This window comes from Mytilus edulis, chromosome 6 (genome assembly GCF_963676685.1).
Source record: "Mytilus edulis chromosome 6, xbMytEdul2.2, whole genome shotgun sequence".
Classification (NCBI taxonomy): domain Eukaryota; kingdom Metazoa; phylum Mollusca; class Bivalvia; order Mytilida; family Mytilidae; genus Mytilus; species Mytilus edulis.
The window spans coordinates 47,775,465-47,794,950 of record NC_092349.1 but is presented as its reverse complement, the minus strand read 5'-3'; the positions used below and the strand labels follow the sequence as shown (position 1 = coordinate 47,794,950).

At 32.0% G+C, this 19,486-nt stretch overlaps 1 protein-coding gene across 1 annotated transcript; it reads right to left on the bottom strand.

Annotated features, from left to right (window-relative positions):
* Positions 1-1,200: 1,200 nt before the first annotated feature.
* On the bottom strand, positions 1,201-19,283 carry LOC139526107 (uncharacterized). Its single transcript, XM_071321253.1, has 5 exons — positions 19,023-19,283; positions 15,083-15,167; positions 10,210-10,352; positions 1,989-2,127; positions 1,201-1,341 (listed from the first exon to the last, which is right to left on the bottom strand). The coding sequence occupies exons 1-5, from the start codon at positions 19,281-19,283 to the stop codon at positions 1,337-1,339; spliced, it is 633 nt and encodes a 210-aa protein (XP_071177354.1). The 3' UTR covers positions 1,201-1,336.
* Positions 19,284-19,486: the final 203 nt, after the last annotated feature.

Here is a 19,486-nt window from a genome sequence, read left to right as displayed (position 1 = left end):
ATTTATCCATTTGACTGCAAGTACTACAGGTTAAGATATTTTATAACTGTTTCAAATCTTTTCACCAACATCAACACTATTGATTTCAGCTAAGACAGCCTGGCATTTTCAGTTGCTCCCTCTAAGAGCCCAACAAAACTCATCAGCATCCGCATTTTGTGCTGCTTTTAAATCTTCTACACTGCAATTGCCAATTGTAAAAAGTTCTAATCTTGGTTTTAAACCCATCTGCTGGTTCTGCAGTTTCATGAACTCAGTCATAGCCTATAAATGCCTTTCTTCTTGGTCTTTTTTCCTGTTGTCCGTATAGTTCTTTCTCTTGGTCTAGCAGTGGACGAAATAATTACGATTGACATACTTAAGAAGGATTTCTACGGATGATTCCGACAACGAAAGTAGGCCTGTTGTACACCATTGTGATGTTCAATCAATTTAGATTGAGGACATAAGTCTAGAAAGGTTGAGTCGGACAGGTAAATTGCATTTTTATATCAGAAAAATCTATATAGATAAGTAACATATGATGTCTCTTCTTATACAAATTCTAAACTTTAAAGAGATTCAGAGAGTAAATATTGTTTCCTCGTTCATAATGTTGAAGAACGTATATTGTCATGCAGATGCAGAAGTCTAACAAAAAATCTCGTTAACATCAACTTCATTTCTCCTCTCATTCAAAAAATACGACGAAGAGTACATTAAGGCTCCGATCAGTAGATTCTATTGATCATAATGGCTTCGTACTATCAACATGATCAAATAAGGGTAAAGGACATATAATTGGAAAATAGTAGAGTCTGCTGATCATTAATGCTTCGTACTATCAAATAACGGTAAAGAACATATAATTGGAAAATAGTACAGTCTGCTGATCATTATTGCTTCGTACTATCAAATATTGGGACAGGACATATAATTGGAAAATAGAAGAGTCTGCTGATCATTATTTCTTCGTACTATCAAATATTGGGACAGGACATGTTATTGGAAAATAGTAGTCTGCTGATCATTATTGCTCCGTACTATAAAATAATGGTAAAAGACATTTTATTAGAAAATAGTAGAGTTTGCTGATCATTATTGTTAAATATTATCAGGACATGTTATTGGAAAATAGTATATTCTGCTGATCATTATAGTTGATGTGTATCCTCGTTTTGGTTTGTGATCCGGATTCAGTTTCGCCAAATCATTCTGATATTTGCACAACTTTGAACTGTTACTCACTTCCGAAACAAACAATATCGAAATACAAGCAGTAAGCTAGAATGATAATTTGATGACGAACAGGTCCTTATCTTCAGAAGGAATCATGACGATCTGATATTTCATCTTATCAAACTGTAAAGCAATGATAAAATATATTTCAGTATAATTGCTATCAAACTGCACAGTTGAAATATACTTTTGGACAACTCAATATTACTCAAGTACTAATTGGATTTGTCTAGGTTTACATATGTATCCTTAGTGATGATAAATACATTTTGTACATCTGTTGAATAGCTTGCTTATTTAATGATAGTAAAAATGATACCATATTATCGACAATCATCGAAGAGACATTAATTGGAAATAGCCAAATTTATTTAACATCACTTTCCAGCAGAAGTTAAAACCTCACATGTAATTCCACATGCACACGTTTTATTTGTCAACCGTCTGATCTTTTACGCATGTTTCCAGGCGAGTTACAAAAACAAATTGGAAGAAACCTATAAAAAGTGTATTAATCTTCAATACAGCGAAAAAATCCCGCACCCGGAGGCGAGACTCAGCTGGCCCCTCAACAAAAATATGTATTATTCTGTTTACGTTCGTTTCTTCTTTTTTCCTTTTGAAAATGTTGTGTCTTTCCGTCTTTGACTTTGTATTGTTTATGAACCATTTGGTATCTTCTGATTTAGAGCATAAATATGCTGCACTGGAATTTTCAGAAGAATTCCGTACGCCCAATATAAAACATAAAGTTTGTTTTTTTAACTTACCTATATAAATTGAATTCTTCCGGTATCCTCCACAGTTTCGTTTAGGTTCTCCGTAGCAGTAGGTGTTGCATTCGGATTCACTAACTTTTGGATACTTACTGTTAATCCAGTCATTTCCACAATAACAATATGCATAGTACTACAAAATTATAAAAATAATATCATCAAAACGAACATAAAACAAATAATTTATGTGTTATTATACTTTACTGTAATATCCAAGAATACAATGCAAAAAGAAATTTGCATTTTTACATAATTTTTTTCGTTCCAATAATAAAATTGCACGTAGGCAATATAACTGTTTTGTATTATGCTCGCAGTTAAAACAAATCTTATAAATTTGACACGTTTTGGCACGTTGAAAACAAAAACTAATTACTGCGGATTCATTTATTTTCGTGGGTTCAAATTTTCGTGGATTGTTTAAAAGTAACTTTTTCGTGGTTATTTAATTTTGTGATTCTTGCAAAGTCTGCATACATTCCTTTAGAAATGTTGTAATTCGTTGAACATCTAAATTCGTGGTTCCCCTGTACCCACGAAATCCACGGACATAGGTATCCAACGAATACTAATGAATCCACAGTATTAGTTAGCATTTGGAGAGGTCAATAATGGGATTAATGGTAAGTAAATTATGATGCAAATTAGAAGTAAACAAACTTAATGTCAAATCCATTCAGCACACGACTTTTTGAAAGTCCAAAAACGCTGCTTTGACCAGTATGCTAACTATGCAGTGTATCCGATTTAATACACTACTGTTCCTGTGAGTCACCTGGCTATTTGGGTTGTATAGTTAAGCAACCACGTTCAATATGATAATGTATTTTAATATCCACGAGTGTGTTTAAAATTGATCACATTCAACTGTATATGAAATATCTAGTGCTGATTATTTATTATATATTTGTACTGAACTTTTAATTTAGTTAAAGTCATAAGAAACCTCAAATTAAAAAAAATAATGCATATGTTTTTTATAACTCAATGGATAGTTTTCATTATAAATCTTATGTACATATACTTTTTTCTGAAGAAAATTCTTTAATATATTCATATTTAGAAGAAGTTTACTTATTTTAATTGCTTCCTTCCAGGAAGCAATTCCCCTGACCTATTTTCCGTATGCAAAGTGACCTCAGTGTGATCCATCTCGTAAAAATCCGGTGATCGCAGTACGCATGGATGACTTAAAATAAACTATTATCTGAATTTACATGTTTAACACGTGCTCAATTTCCATGCTTTTTTGTTGATTTTTTGTTGATTGTTGACAAACAAGTGACAATCGTTAAACTTCGGCTTCAAAACACGAACTTTAATTACCTGCCAGCACTGACCGAATGAAAAAAAATTGACGATTATACGAAATTCATGCGAAAAAAATGATAAATTGGTGCACAGAAGACTAAGTTTATGATGTTTGTATGCATTGGTTCAAGAATTAGAAGAACAGTATTTTTCACCGGTCACTCGTTTCTTATGACTTTAATTGAATCTGTGGAATTATATCTTTAGTGTATGCATATTGTAGATTTTCCGAGGTTCCTTCCTCTTAAAACAATTTCAATATTATGTTACTGTAATTGTTTACACCAATTATAATGTCAAATATCATTGACAATCCTTGAGGTAAACGAATGAAACAGAAATAATATCCTCTGGATTTCTTCTATGTGGCAGTGGGAAAAAAATATATAACGGTGATCGTTTGATTTGTTTGCATAGTTTCTTCTATTTCAGTCTTTGCATTTGACGTACAATGGAGATTTTAAAATCAAATGCGACGCTCTCACATCAACGATATATAAGTGTACACCAAAACACATAATGCACATGTAAAATTATCAACATATGTTCTTCACTCTTGATTTTTCCTTCTTACATATCTAAACAATATAATATAACGAAAGGTTTAAAAGGGAATCCGTCAGAAAAGAGATGAATTATGTTACATGTATTCAAACCGTCCCTCTAAAAGAGAAGGGGAGTAAACGAATACCTAAATTCATTTAACATCCATCATCTTTGCCAGCATAAAATTAGAACCTTTCATGTAGTTCCATTTGCACGTGTTTTATGTGTCACCATCTGATCTTTTACGCATGTTGCCAGGCGTGTTACAAACAAATACGTTTAATAAATGCTTGGAAGAATACTATAAACACTTTCTTATACGTAACAGTTTATGACTAAATAAGCATCGAAACAACATGTGATACAAAAATTTAATTACACTTTTAGATATTTGGATGATATATTGGCTCTCAATATTGACCACTTCAGTATGTACACTAAGATATGTACGAGTCTAAATTGAAAACTACGTTCAAACCTATGATTGCGTTGGATAAAATCCGCAATTTTTATACGTGTGCATGTAAAATAAACTCATCATAAATACCAGGACTAAATTTAGTATCTACGCCAGACGCGCGTTTCGTCCACAAAAGACTCGTCATTGACGCTCGAATCCAAAAAAGTTAAAAAAAGGCCAAACAAATTTCGTTGTAGAAGGATCTAAATACAGCACAAACAATATTTTCCAATTTTTTTCTAACGCTTTTCTACCTCAGGCATAGATTACCTTAGCTTTTTTTGGCAAAACTTTTAGGAATTTTTGTTCTCAATGCTCGTCAACTTCGTACTTTATTTGGGCTTTTTAACTTTTTTGGATTCGAGCGTCACTGATGAGTCTTCTGAAGACGAAACGCGCGCCTGGCGTATACACTAAATTTAATCCTGGTATCTATGATGAGTTTATTTCCAAAAGATCAAAAAAGTGAAAAAGTATATTTAAACAAAACGCATTTGACTAACAGGTCGAACAACTGATGTTCTTAAACCCTACTGACTGCCATTGGCGATTGCCAAATAAAATTGATCACGAGATGTAACAAAATGGATCTTTATATAAATTTAATACTAAACAGAAAATGATAAACTTATGGCCAAGATGTTATGCCACAAACACAATGTGTCAATATTTTTTTTTGTACACCAGATCTAGATTTCGACAATATATGTCTCTTCAGTGATGTTAGGGATCAAAACGGTATTTGGAAGGCCATATAATTTATCCTCAATACCAGATAGACTCTTGAATTTTAAGAGTGAATATAGGATGAACGGATCATATAAATGGAGGGAAAATATGATACAAGCCCAAACGAAAAAAATATAAACGAGTCTAAATTGAAAACTTCGTTCAAACCTATGATTGCGTTGGATAAAAACCGCAATTTTTATACGTGTGCATGTAAAACAAATTTCGTTGTAGAACGGTCTAAATACAGCACAAACAACATTTTTCAAAAGATCAAAAAAGTGAAAAAGTATATTTAAACAAAACGCATTTGACTAACAGGTCGAACAACTGATGTTCTTAAACCCTGCTGACTGCCATTGGCGATTGCCAAATAAAATTGATCACGAGATGTAACAAAATGGATCTTAATATAAATTTAATACTAAACAGAAAACGATAAACTTGTGGCCAAGATTTTATGCCACAAACACAAGGTGTCAATATTTTTTTTTGTACACTAGATCTAGATTTCGACAATATATGTCTCTTAAGTGATGTTAGGGATCGAAACGGTATTCGGAAGGCCATATAATTTACCCTCAATTTCAGATAGACTCTTGAATTTTAAGAGTCAATATAGGATGAACGGATCATATAAATGGAGGGAAAATATGATACAAGCCCAAACGAAAAAAATATAAACGAGCCTAAATTGAAAACTACGTTCAAACCTATGATTGCGTTGGATAAAAACCGCAATTTTTATAAGTGTGCATGTAAAACAAATTTCGTTGTAGAAGGGTCTAAATACAGCACAAACAACATTTTCCACAAGATCAAAAAAGTGAAAGTATATTAAAACAAAACGCATTTGACTAACAGGTCGAACAACTGATGTTCTTAAACCGGCTGACTGCCATTGGTGATTGCCAAATAAAATTGATCAAGAGATGTAACAAAATGGATCTTAATATAAATTTAATACTAAACAGAAAACGATAAACTTGTGGCCAAGATGTTTTGCCACAAACACAAGGTGTCAATATTTTTTTGTACACCAGATCTAGATTTCGACATATGCACTAAGATATATATATATATTTACCCAGCTGAACTTATTTTAAATCAAGCTTATAATGAACACTGCCCTTTCCTGGATCTTGGTATATATATCTTTAACGGGAAGCTTAATACCAAAATGTATGATAAAAGAGATTATTTCATTTCTTATTGTAAATTATTCATTTTTACAAATTTAATGTAGATGGTGACGTGCCCTTGTCACCTACTTATGGTGTTTATATATCTCAACTTGTTCGAATCACTCGTGTACGTTACAGCGTATTTGATTTAAACAGAAAAAGTCTATTACTGAAAAATTATAACACCAGGTTTTTGATATCACCAGCTAGTCAATACATTTACTTTATTTTCCGTAGGACATCATTCGTAAATGTAAATCAACTTGAAGACAGATTATACGTTGAGGTATTTCACATCCAATTCTCTATGGTAATGTTTAACTCAAAGTACCAAAAAAAGACACCAGTTCATGTGCGTGACATGGCTACACTTATGAACACGATTCCTGGCACACAGCATTTTCTAACGAAACGTGTGTAGTTAGTTAGTCAAAGAAAATGTTTTCGGCAATAGCTATTGACCATGCGCATATTTAAACAATGCTGTTGTCATGTCAGATATTGCATTAACAGAAAACCCTACAGCCCACCGAAGATAGATAATTGCTTGACCAGAAATGGAAAGACTTGCTAAAGAGCTTGAGAGCTGCATAGATCAATTTCATGATGAAGGGGACATCAATCGCCATTAGCAAAAGCAAAGTGTTCAAATGTCGTTTGATGTTACATCAATGACAAAAGAGGTAGGAAATACATTTCTCGAAGACAGCAACGAACTGCTTGTACTAGATACTAAATATATAGCTCCCTCAGCAGAAGTTGACACTATTCAATGAATAGAAAAGATCAGTACGAAAAAGATATCAAAGATTGATTTATTAAACGAATTTGAACCTATCAAGAAAAACGGACTGCCATTATTTTGAACCCCCAAGAAAAGACACTTTCAAGTCAAATTATAAGTCTGATATCTTTGATAACTATCAACCTCAAGGAGCAAACTTAGACGAGTTTTTCGAACACGAAAATCACATCCATCCACTAGAATTGAGCGGTAGTGAAAACTTAAATCGTCTGCATGGGAACATAAATCAGACATGCTTACAAAGTGTTTTGAACCACGGACATCAACTAGTGATGTACCAAATGTAGACACTTTAAGTTATTGCTGGTGCAGCTGTTGTTAATTTGTTAAAACATGGAGCCTTTTGAACTTTTGATGGATATCCAGGGACAAAATTTTGTGGGATACCTACATAGTGACCGTTTAACGAATGCAACAAGTAGTAAGCGAGGGACCGGAATAAGTAGACGTGTTCAAGGGCAAACATGGGTACGAAGAAACTAGTATAGCTTCTAAAGTGTTTATAAAAACAAAACAGAGCTTTTTCATTTTTTGTCGCATAAACTGATGAATGAGAACATTAAAGGGAAGATAATTGCTACAGATGGACTACATGTTTTGTGTAATCATCACCGTGATAACACGTTAGTCAATATTATTCATCATATATGTATTTGAATGGTCACCACAGAACTCTTCTCTCTCTTCTCCTTGTATGGAACTTATAAGTCGACATATTTCTAGTATTTCAGTAATAAAAAAGTTGCGACTGGAAGTGGACCAAAATGTAGGTCACACTAAAATTTTTGAAAGAAAAATAAAAAAGTTGAAATCTAGAACATGCATCCGCCATATTGAATTTTACCGGAAGTTAACAATTTTTTCAGCATGCCTCTATATCTAAAATTAAAGATTATAGATGGGAGTATGTTTGAGCAAAATTTGGTGCTTTTAACACGAATGCACAATTTCTTCATATATTGCACCTATCTGCTGAACTATAGGGACCAGCTGAAGCCCGCCTCCAGGTGCGGGATTTTCTCGCTGCGTTGAAGACCCATTGGTGACCATCGGCTGGTATCTGCTGTTTGGTCGCGTTGTTGTCCATTTGACTTATTCCCCATTTCCATTCTCATTTTTTTTTTTACTATTTTTATTTCTTTTTTTTTTTCTTTTTTTTCTTTTTTTTTTCTTTTTTTTTTTTATTTCAGACCGTTTTTGTATTTATTTGAATAGTTGGTGCTAACGAGAGGCCCTAAAACATGACATCATTAAACTGAATCTATGCCGGCTATCAACATCGAATGTTAAACTATTCTGTATCCTGTTAAAAACATACACGTCAATTAACCAGTCCTATAATTGATATTTGTTTTTTAATTTTTATTGCATTTCCAGACTAATCCGTATAATAGTGAGTGCCATTTTTCTCTGTTGATAACATTTCCTTTTTTTAAACAGCGCAAAAAATCTTAGAAGGCGCAAAAGTGCTTCTCCCCCATAAACATATATAAACCAAATGGGTGTCAATTTACTACAGTTTGGTAGTAAATATTCTTTTAAATATTTTTTTTTAAATTTATATTCTAGTGCTAGTATACATTTAGGTTGAAAACAAATATATCATAATAGGGACAATTGACCATTAGGTCGAATTATATATCGACACCATAAGAAAATAAGATGCAGTTATAGTGCGGTTAAATGTCCACAGTCCTAGAAAATTATTTAAATTTAATTAAAGCTTGGTCGTCAAACTTTTAGCGTTAACATGTTGAAGCTAGCAAAATTGACTTAAAAAGCTGATCATGAGTAGCATTCAGTATGACTTGTTATTTAAATTCCAATTGATAAAAAAAATAATGAAGATACAAATTACTGTTATAAAAGGGGACATTATTGTTCGTTTTCCATTGATGTAAGTTTCATCTACCTGCCACCTTTTATTTTCCCATATTTTTCTCATAAATTGAGGCCCGATTTATATGAATCCAAGGCCGACAGTCGGCCTCGGGACCAACGAATCGGCGCATCCATTTTGGACGGGCAAATATCCACTTATTGGTATGGAACGAGCTGGGACGTTCCAAGGCCCCAGCTTGTCTGGCAAAAAAAGACGTTGGACGTCGGAGTAATCTCGGACTAAATAAACATGATAAAGGGCTAATCTTTTAAATGCACACTATAGATAAATAAACTTCATTTTTTTTTATTTCAAACACAGTTATAAAAAAAATATTAATCAAAACTATGTTTAACATTTTACAAAATATGTACTTTTAAATCATAAACAGATAATTTCCCAAAAAGTTGTGGCTGATCCCTTTACTGTGCTGTATACATGTAGTTAGTTTTAGTTATAGATCCAAGACTTGGTTTTACTTTTATGTGTTGATGTTTCTTTGATTTTTAGGATGGTTCAATATCTGTTTTATGTTGTGTTAATATAGGTTTATTTAAGAAGACAAAACAAGTTTGTCAGTTGTAAGTTATTTCAGAAATTTCGATTTGACAAAAACCCAAAACATGATTTAACTGAAAATCTGTTGAAACGTAGCATATATTAAGTTTATTCCTTTAACATATGTCATTAGTAGTAGTGGGTCAGATCTTTTATTTACCGTTGACTGTAAATCGTGATGTTTTGACTCAGTTTATAGATGTTTAGATTGAATTAAGTGACTTTGTTTCATAAGTTGATATACAGAAGGGAAGATAGGAAGTGGTTATTATAGAATCAATAGATTCATTCAAAAGTGAATATAATATAACATAATGGTGTGTACAGTCCTTGTTCCAATTTAAAATTATTGTGCGACCCTACTGTCCGATTTGGACTCCGAAAGCAGAATTCATACTCATTGGCACTCATACCATATCTTCCTATGTCTATCGAATCTTCATACAAACTAGAAAAAAAACATTTTATTTCTTAAATATCACGTTTAGATATATTGAAGATGGTTTGTTACCCATTTACTTACATTTTAGTCACTGTTTACATTTTATATATCTTTATAGTGAGCTCGTGATAAAGGATACTGCTGAAAGTAGAATGGATGTCCTATATATTGACCTTTCCAATGGACGACTTCACAAAAAGCAAAACTACAGCGAAATTATTTATACATACTTACAAATGTCAATAGGATTTGATATATTCTCACATAAAAGAGATTTATCCTGAATTAAAATACAAACTTGTAAGCCAGCGAATCTGTATCCATGTGCACCGCAATGTGTCCTGCAGGCTGCAAGGGACATTGAGTTTCCGAAATATTTATGTGCATATTTAAAATGCCTGTCCCCATCATCAGAAAAACAACCTATATATTCTGATTTCTCTACAACATATATTCATAAAATATTTCAGTCAACAATAAATAGTTTTATACAAATATAATTGAATTCACTTTCTCATGTTTATCATGATTTTTCCTTAGTAACATTTTTTTTACAGATTTGAAAAGTTTACCTGCTATTGTAAGTATTTTGTAAAACTTGTTATTTCTACAACTTTAAGTGTTTTTTTTTTATATATATGTATATATTGAGCGGTTTTTTTTGCTGTATAATCTGTCTCATCTGCTGTAAAACTTATCCTGAGGATAATATATTGTTAACTTTCCTATTTATCTATTTTTAAGATAATAGGGCAAAAAAGCAAACAAAAAAATGTAAACATTATCATTAAATGACAATAACTCCAATAACCAGGTGACTGACGATTTTGGTCATTATCACTTATTTGTAGATATTGTAGTACGTATTTTTGTTATTTACAGTTTCGTTTTAAGTATCATAGTTTTCAAGAAAATGTGCAAACATCTCGCTACATTGAAGACCCATTGGTGGCCTTCGATTGTTTCTGCTCCATGGTCGAGTTTTGTCTCTTTGACACATTCCTCATTTCCATTCTTAATTTTATTATGCAAAAATTGTGATAACCATCATTAAAAAGAATTAATTTCAATAAGGAGTCGACAAAAGATTTCAGGCATTGTCTGATTTTTCAGATCGTGTTTTGCTTATCACTCTTTTTATTTAAGTTTTCTATCTATCTACATGTATCATAGTTTTCAAGATTATAGGCACAAATGCAAAAATAGATGAGGAAACGTATCGCCAAGGGCAATTACTCTTTTTTAAATAAATAGTAGATTTCCTATTTCAGCAATGTTTAATTATTTGTAAAACTTGTCTTGCTACTTATTATTTTAAAAGTTTCTTTTCATTAATAAAAATAATTGCAAATATGCAAACAATTGGGGAAAATCGTCTGTAAAGGGTAATAACTTCAATAAGGTGTCAATGGACGATTTAGATCGATCGACTTCTACGATCTTGTCTTGCTGGTCGATATAATAGACAAAATTGAAAATAAATAGACAAAATGGCTGTTAAAGGACAAAGACTTTTATAAGAAGTCGTCTGCCAGTTTTTATGTCGACAGACATTATGTAGATCTCATCATTCTAAATAGTTTTGCTCAGTGAGATTTTCTCTATCTATAGTGATTTTCAAAATAAAGAAAAATATTGCATAAACCCTCAGTCATTTTTTAGCCATACATGTATGCATGTTGGCCATATTTGTCGGCAGGTTGGGTCGAGGTTATGTTAAGTTCTCTAATTTTGATAATGTTATTTACTGGTATGTGTTTTTGCATAGATATTCTCTATATCATTGTAATTGGACAATGTTCAAGATCGTGTGAAACAAAACAAGCAACAACAAGGACAATCGCATAAACAATTTGAAGATTTACGTAAAATTATCGAACTGTCTTGAATTAAACGACTTCTGACAGTTTATCCCCTTGGTTTAAATGCCAATATACTTGGACAAGGGAACATATCTAAACCTTCTATTAATATCATTAATATTGTTTATAAAAGACAACATAATAATAGGTCTCATGGCAAACGTATAAATCAAAATCAACGAATGAAACGTCAAATGAATTATACTCTTGATAATCTCCTTTCTATATTTGAAAACACTGGTAGTCATCAATAATTATGTACACTGGGTCAACTACCAATAAAAAAAGATTCATGGTATTTTAAAATATTGTGACACATTATCCTTCTTAAGCCTACTCTAAGAATATTCGCGTATAATTACAGCTTTTTGCAGTTCCCGCGTATCGATCAACAATGAAGATCATAAACGGCAACATTAACTGTATTGTCGAAATGCGCATCTGGTGCAAGAAAATTGGTACCGTTAATTTTATTACTACCACTGGGTCGATGCCTCTGCTGGTGGACTATTAGTCCCCGAGGGTATCACCAGCCCAGTAGCCAGTACTTCGGTACTGGCATGAACATACGGATTTTTTGTGTTATTAAAATTTGCTGTTACAAAATATTGGAAATTATTATAAATTGAGGAATGTATCTCCCTCATGCAAAGCTCTGATTCCTTTCACATATTTGGCTATACTTTTTGGACCTTTCGGATTATAGCTCTTCATCTTTTATATAAGCTTTGGATTTCAAATATTTTGGCCACGAGCATCACTGAAGAGACATGTATTGTCGAAATGCGCATCTGGTGCAAGAAAATTGGTACCGTTAATTTTATTAACAATGGTACATGTATTGATTTTATTAACTTATCGAGTATATGTAATGACTTTATCATTAAAAACTGTTTACCTCCCTATTTTTCGCATCCCCTATGAATATTTTTGGAAATATATCGATTGATCTCGATGAAAAGTTGAAAACTTAAGAATTAAAAAAGAAAAGGAATGTTACTTTTTTCTATTTAAAAAATCGTTAAGATAGAAGAATTTTCATCAACAATACCGAATTAAAAACATACTTATAGAACAAATATGTGCTGGTTAAAATTGAAAAAAAACCTGTACAAGGAAGGTGAAAAATTTCCAGTTGGTCAATTTAGATAACAAATAACAAGAGGTATTTCCACGTTTCAATAAAGAGTTGAATGGTTCTTTTTGTAAATGTATTTGGGTGTAAAAGCGTTGCCCGAAGGTTAACTTTAATCATGTCAGTAACATGAGACGTTAATGTAGAAAATAAGACTCCTTTAACTTGAAACTGTGAATCGTCGAAGTTTATATATAATCCCTATGGTCATGTTATTACAGGGGACCGCAATATCGTCGAAGACAGAGAGGTAATACAAACTTTTTTCAAAAGGACCAAAATATCGTTCTCTATCTAAAAAAAAGATTGGAAACAGTGTCGTCAGGTCACAAACGACACTATTTCCTCGTTTTGTAAAAATTGGTGTAAACCAGAAAATCTGATAAAAAAAACTCTTGGTTCTTATTCAAATAAATGTATCAATGCTGTGGATTTTCGAATATCACATTTTGAAAGAACTCATTTAAGGAATGACTGTAATATTTTTTTCTGTCTATTCGAAATAACATAAAAACTTTGAAAACTGAATAACGCGTGAAGCGGTTTTTTAGCACATTGTTTATGTTATTTCGAATAGACAGAAAAAATATTACATTCATTTCTTATAATTCAATTCTAAATTCCATTTTAAACCGTAAAAAACCATGAAAAAACGTTGTTGACGTCACGGTCACATGACTAAATTATGTCTATGGGCTAATAACAAAATAACGTCAGCCAATCAGAAGACGCGTTACATCCAAAATTAAATTATAAATAAATAAAAAAGTACACAATACATCTATTTCAAGAAGATGAAATAAACTTCAAGAACTTACAAAGCGGTTTGATTTTTTACCGGCAAACACTTTGGTTGTGGTATGCCGTCAGAACAAGTGAATGTTCTACAACTTATCATTCACTACTTTAATCTAGTTCCTACTTTCAAAGAACTTTTGTAATAAAATATATGAAAAATGTTGAATTGACTATTTGGGGACTGTAAACAATTCTTCGAAGGTTTTCAGTACATAAAATGCTTTTGATGGTCCTTTTGATTCTGTTGACAGTTGTGACTTTTCAACTTTTTACACTACACTTCCACACAATCTTATCAAATAACAGTTTTCCTATATAATTAAATGGTCGTTTGGTAAATCTGAATGCAAATATATTTGCTGCAACTTATTTAAAGCCTTCTTCTCAATGAGAAAGGTAAATATGCCAGATATAATTACTGGAAGTATGGTGAGATAAATAAAGCTGTTAATTTTCTCCTAGATAATATTTATGAAAGTTTCGGCAACAAAGTTTACCAACAGATTGTAGGTATTCCTATGGGCACTTATTGCGCCCCTTTAATAACAGAATTGCTTCTGTACTGTTATGAATCACAGTTTATGACCAAACTCAGACCCGTCTAAATTGTATTAAACTGATAAATTCAAAAACACTTACTGTTATCTTGATGATGTGCTTTCGTTAAATAATCAAATATTTTCTAAATATACTGCCACAATTTTCCCAAACGAACTTACTTTGAATGAATAAATGTAAACGATAATAATTGTCCTTTCCTATGTTTAGATATTTCAGTCTTACCAGGGAAACTCCAAATTAAAATATACGACAAAAAGGACAATTTTTCGTTCCCTATTGTTAATTTTCCTTTTTTTTTACGATGGTGATGTTCCTTGGCATCATCTTATGGAGTTCTTATTTAACAACTTGTTTGATATGCCCTTTTCTATTGTGACGGTTTAGATTTAACGAACGTAGTCTTTGTACTACTAGTAAATTTTTTCGTCATGGATTTCGTGACCACAAATTACTTTTACTAAATTCTTCCATAGATATAACATTGGGTTTTGAAGTTCGATTGTATCTGTAGAAAACGTATTTCAAATGTAATTGCAAACCATAATTATTACGATGATTGTGATTACCGTGCCTGGAAATTTAGAAACGATCCTGGTAATCGTGAGAATTGGAAGACTAGTGTATTATTATAATGAAATGTTTGAAGTCTTGATGTGCTAAATAAGTTGCGTTATTTCGTAATGCTTATAAAAACATGATATTTACTTTAAAGCGTAAGCTAATTTAAGTTAGACGTGCCTATTGGATAATTCGCACTTTTTCATGTCATGCATGGAAGATCTTGTTATTTTAACTAATGTTAAAAACGAACTTACCGAATGGTATACAAATTGGCAGACCACCGTACACGATCACACATGTATCTTCTAAACATGGGTTCGGCCAACAGGCGTCTTGATCCTACAAAAATAATTCATTGTGTTAAATGAACGAAATGCATTTTTTATAGATAACGTTCTTTTATTTTGACAGCAATGATGTATGTATTGAATGATTCCATTCTCTAATATATACAATATATATAATACGCTATCTTTAATATTTCGATCTTGTTTTTTTTTCTTCACAATTTGCATGCAATTCATCCCAATATATATTATGTCTCTTAATGTTATCAAACAAATAACTTTGTTTTTATTATCTTTGCATTTTGAACAAAATTGTAGCAGTATTTTTTAGATGTCGTTGCCTATCATAATCTTGAATGTAATGGCATTAACCAGCATCTGCTCAATTAATTGTACAAATGTAGTAGTATTGATATATATCATAGAAACCCACTCGAATGGATTCTTGAACTGGCTGTGAGTTGTAAGCTTTTGCAACGTGTTCTAAGCCTAATAGTGACTTTTGACATGATTTAACATACTATATATGAAACCGAAAGACAATTAAGTAATTAAACTTTTAGGAAGAAAAAGAGCGGCAAATACATGTATACATAAATTTTTTTCAGAATTTTAAAATTGAGAGAAAAAAATGTCTCGGCTGTATCGGTTCTGAACAATTAAGTAAATAAAGAAAATACGAAGACGATTTCAACATTAATTATAATGAACTATATAACGTGGATTGTAAATTCGTTATTATTTTGTTAAGTGATATATTCTCTTAATATTAATTGTTTTTAATTGTACATTGGTTGCATTATTGGCTAATTTATGTAGGTCTCATGACCGTCTGGTCCATTCCCTCTTTTCCCATTTTTTATAAATATGGTAAGAAAAGGTAAAAATGCATGTGGGAATAGGAGGAAAACTTGAACAAACAAAGGATTATACTGTACAAACATTTTTTAATCGATTATTAATTGGTCCAGTGTTTTTTTTACAGGTAATTAGTTATTTTTGCATCTGTATGATTTCTGTTTTTTTTTTGTTTTTTTTTTTAAATATGAAAGAAATTAAAACAAATATATTTTAAAGTAAATTATTTTATTACTTTTTAACACAAATTCAACTTTAGATTCAAGCAAGCATAATATAACATAAATTATACAACAGCACTAAATCAAATCACACATGTTCGCACAAACATTAGACATTCACTGTATCAATGTGTATACAAGTCTATTAAACTTGATCAATCTATTCCACGTGAAGAAGGTGGGAGGCTGCATCACCAAACTCTACTGTTGTGACTTCCTGGTTACGATGTCTTTCCTTAAGTTTGTCTAATCTGTTGTTGATTTCTACCTCATTCATTTTTGGGTCCCACTCTCTTCCCATCGGTTGCTACTGGATCATGGTCAGGGCATTGAAGGATACCTCGTGTTACAGAAGTTTAATTAGTTGAAAGATGTTTGAATGTGGATGCGTGACATGATTCTTCAGCTTACTGTGCCATTCCTCTAAATGATTTGTTGTCCTTGGTCCTTGTGTTGAGTAGTGGTGTCAAAGGTGACTGTTTTGTACCAGTATTTAGTTACATAGCCTGTAAAAGCTGTGTAGTTGATGTTGGTATCAATCTGATCTATGTCTGTTGGGGCATTATACCGCACATCTTCAACATCAGCAAAGGGTATAAGCGGAAGTACAGCGGCACGGCGTACTAGTTGGTGAATATTGTCGTCTTCCTTGTATGGAACCTGAAGACCTGTTTCATGTGCTTTTCTCCAGATGCATTGCGTGTAGTGGAAGAAACAGCCTTTTGCGTTGATGCCAGGAACTAGAGTATGGGGCATTTCGGATGGCGACTTCATAGTCCAGGAAGATAGTTGTAGGCTGAAGTTGTTGTTGGTGTTGGTGGCAGAGATATTTAAGTGAAGTCAGGAACCTTGTATATACTAGTTCACTCTTGGCTGGAAGTAAACTGTGTACGAGTGGGCACATTGCTACGTCAACCATTTCGTGAAAAGTGTACAGTTGGAAGAATAAACTTGGAGAGGTGTAAAATGTACCATCACCATATATGATATCTGCACCTGATAAGTGTGTTAGATTCTTCACCCATTATTTTATATCTTTGATTATTGGTCTTCGAGTATTTATATTTTTAGAGTTTAATTTTATTCCACATCTTAAATTATACTTGATTATAATATTATTTATATAATGATTTATTAGTACAGCAGACAATTTTTTAAGTTACAAATTCACAAATTTAACTCCAATCTATTTATCATAATTTTTCTTTATTTTTAAGTATGTCTTTGATGAAAAAAGAAACATATTACAAATAAACAAGGTATGATACCTAAACAGTGTATCAAATATGTTATTCTTTGAAAAAAAATACAAATCATAGGTGAAATTTTAATTAACCTTGATTGCTATAAAAACAAATTATTTATCAAAACATCAATTGTTATTTGCAAGTGGGAATAGAAGGAATAGTATTTTTAAAAAGTGGGAATAGGAGGAAACACCGACTGTCTGTTAAAGTAAATATAAATCCATTTTAGTTAAAAAGCGTATAAAATTTGTTCGTAAAAATGTTTGTCTGTTTGTAGACAGCAATAATGAGCCGAAGCGTTTAGTTTAAAATATGCCGAACTATTCTCCTTTGCAACATAATTCAAAAATGAAAGGTTCTTTGTGTTGAATATAAATCTGGACATGAACGAGAACAGTTGAAATTATCATAATTACAGATTTTGTTACTAAAATCTTTAAATGATTGAAAAATATTGGGCGTAATTTGGGTCACTTTACAATTACGTGATTTAGTAAAAACTGTAAATTAATTTTAGATACTACTGGGATAACATATGTTTCCTATGTTGTGTCATGTGTACTATTGTTTTTCTGTTGGTCTTTTTCATTTTTAGCCATGGCGTTGTCAGTTTGTTTTAGATTTATGAGTTTGACTGTCCCTTTGGTATCATTCGTCCCTCTTTTACCAACACAACATTAACTTACTGGAAAGAAATCAATTTTAAATAAGATAACGACTAACAGATTACTTTACTGTTTAATCCCAGCTGACCAAATCATCCAAACCGTTATTTTTAAATAAATTAGATAAAAAAGAATGACGGTAAAAAAAAATGTTTTCTAAAAAATAACCAACTTATCTTGTCAAAAGGGACCAGTTTAAACAAAGAATTAAAATAAGTATCCATACTAAATGATAAGTAAAAACATTTGTATTCAACTGTTTTCTCTGTTTATTTGGGCCCGTCGTGGCTAGGAACTATATATAGAATAATGGCAAAAACAATTAAAATCTAGGGTGAGCTGATGAAGTAAATATAAAAATTAAAATGCCATTATTTATTTATTTTTCTTAACGCTATGTTTCTATAAAAATTTGAATGCATTGCGGTATTCTCTCTACAATTTATTCATGTAGACGAAACGCGCGTCTGGCGTACTAAATTATAATCCTGGTACCTTTGATAACTATTTACACCACTGGGTCGATGCCACTGCTGGTGGACGTTTCGTCCCCGAGGGTATCACCAGCCCAGTAGTCAACACTTTGGTGTTGGCATGAATATCAATAATGTGGTCATTTTTATAAATTTCCTGTGCACAAACTTTGAATTTTTCGAAAAACTAAGGATTTTCTTATTCCAGGCACAGATTACCTTAGCCGTATTTGGCACAACTTTTAGGAATTTTGGATCCTCAACTTTGTACTTGTTTGGCTTTATAAAACTTTTGATATGAGCGTCACTGATGAGTCTTATGTAGACGAAACGAGCGTCTGGATTACTAAATTATAATCCTGGTACCTTTGATAACTATATTCATAAAAGGAAATAAAATCCTGATCACTTTATGAAGACATTTAATTATATTAAGTACTTACGATTGTCCACGTTGACATGTTTGAGTACATGTAATGTTCCCTGTCTACTGGTATGACTGACTGAGTCGAGTTTAGAAGTTCGCAGTACATTAGATCTTTTACAAAGTTGAATGAATTACAACCTACGGTCCTGATACATCTAGATTTGCACATTCGTGGACCAATATTATAAAATACATTCAGTATTGGCGATTCAAGGTACTGACTGCCGTGAAATATGGCACCAAGTTCATATATCAATATACAACTTCCAATCTGCATTTTCTGAAACAAATAAAATTACATTGTATATCTCCTTAATAGCAATCAGTCGATATAAATGTAAAGGATTCAGCAAAATCACGATACAATACCTTATAGAATGGTGATAGAAATAAGTTGGTATATAAAATTAGTTATGAAGTATCAAGTACTTCATGTTAATTTGTTTGTAAAATGAATATGTAATTTTTTTGTCAATATTT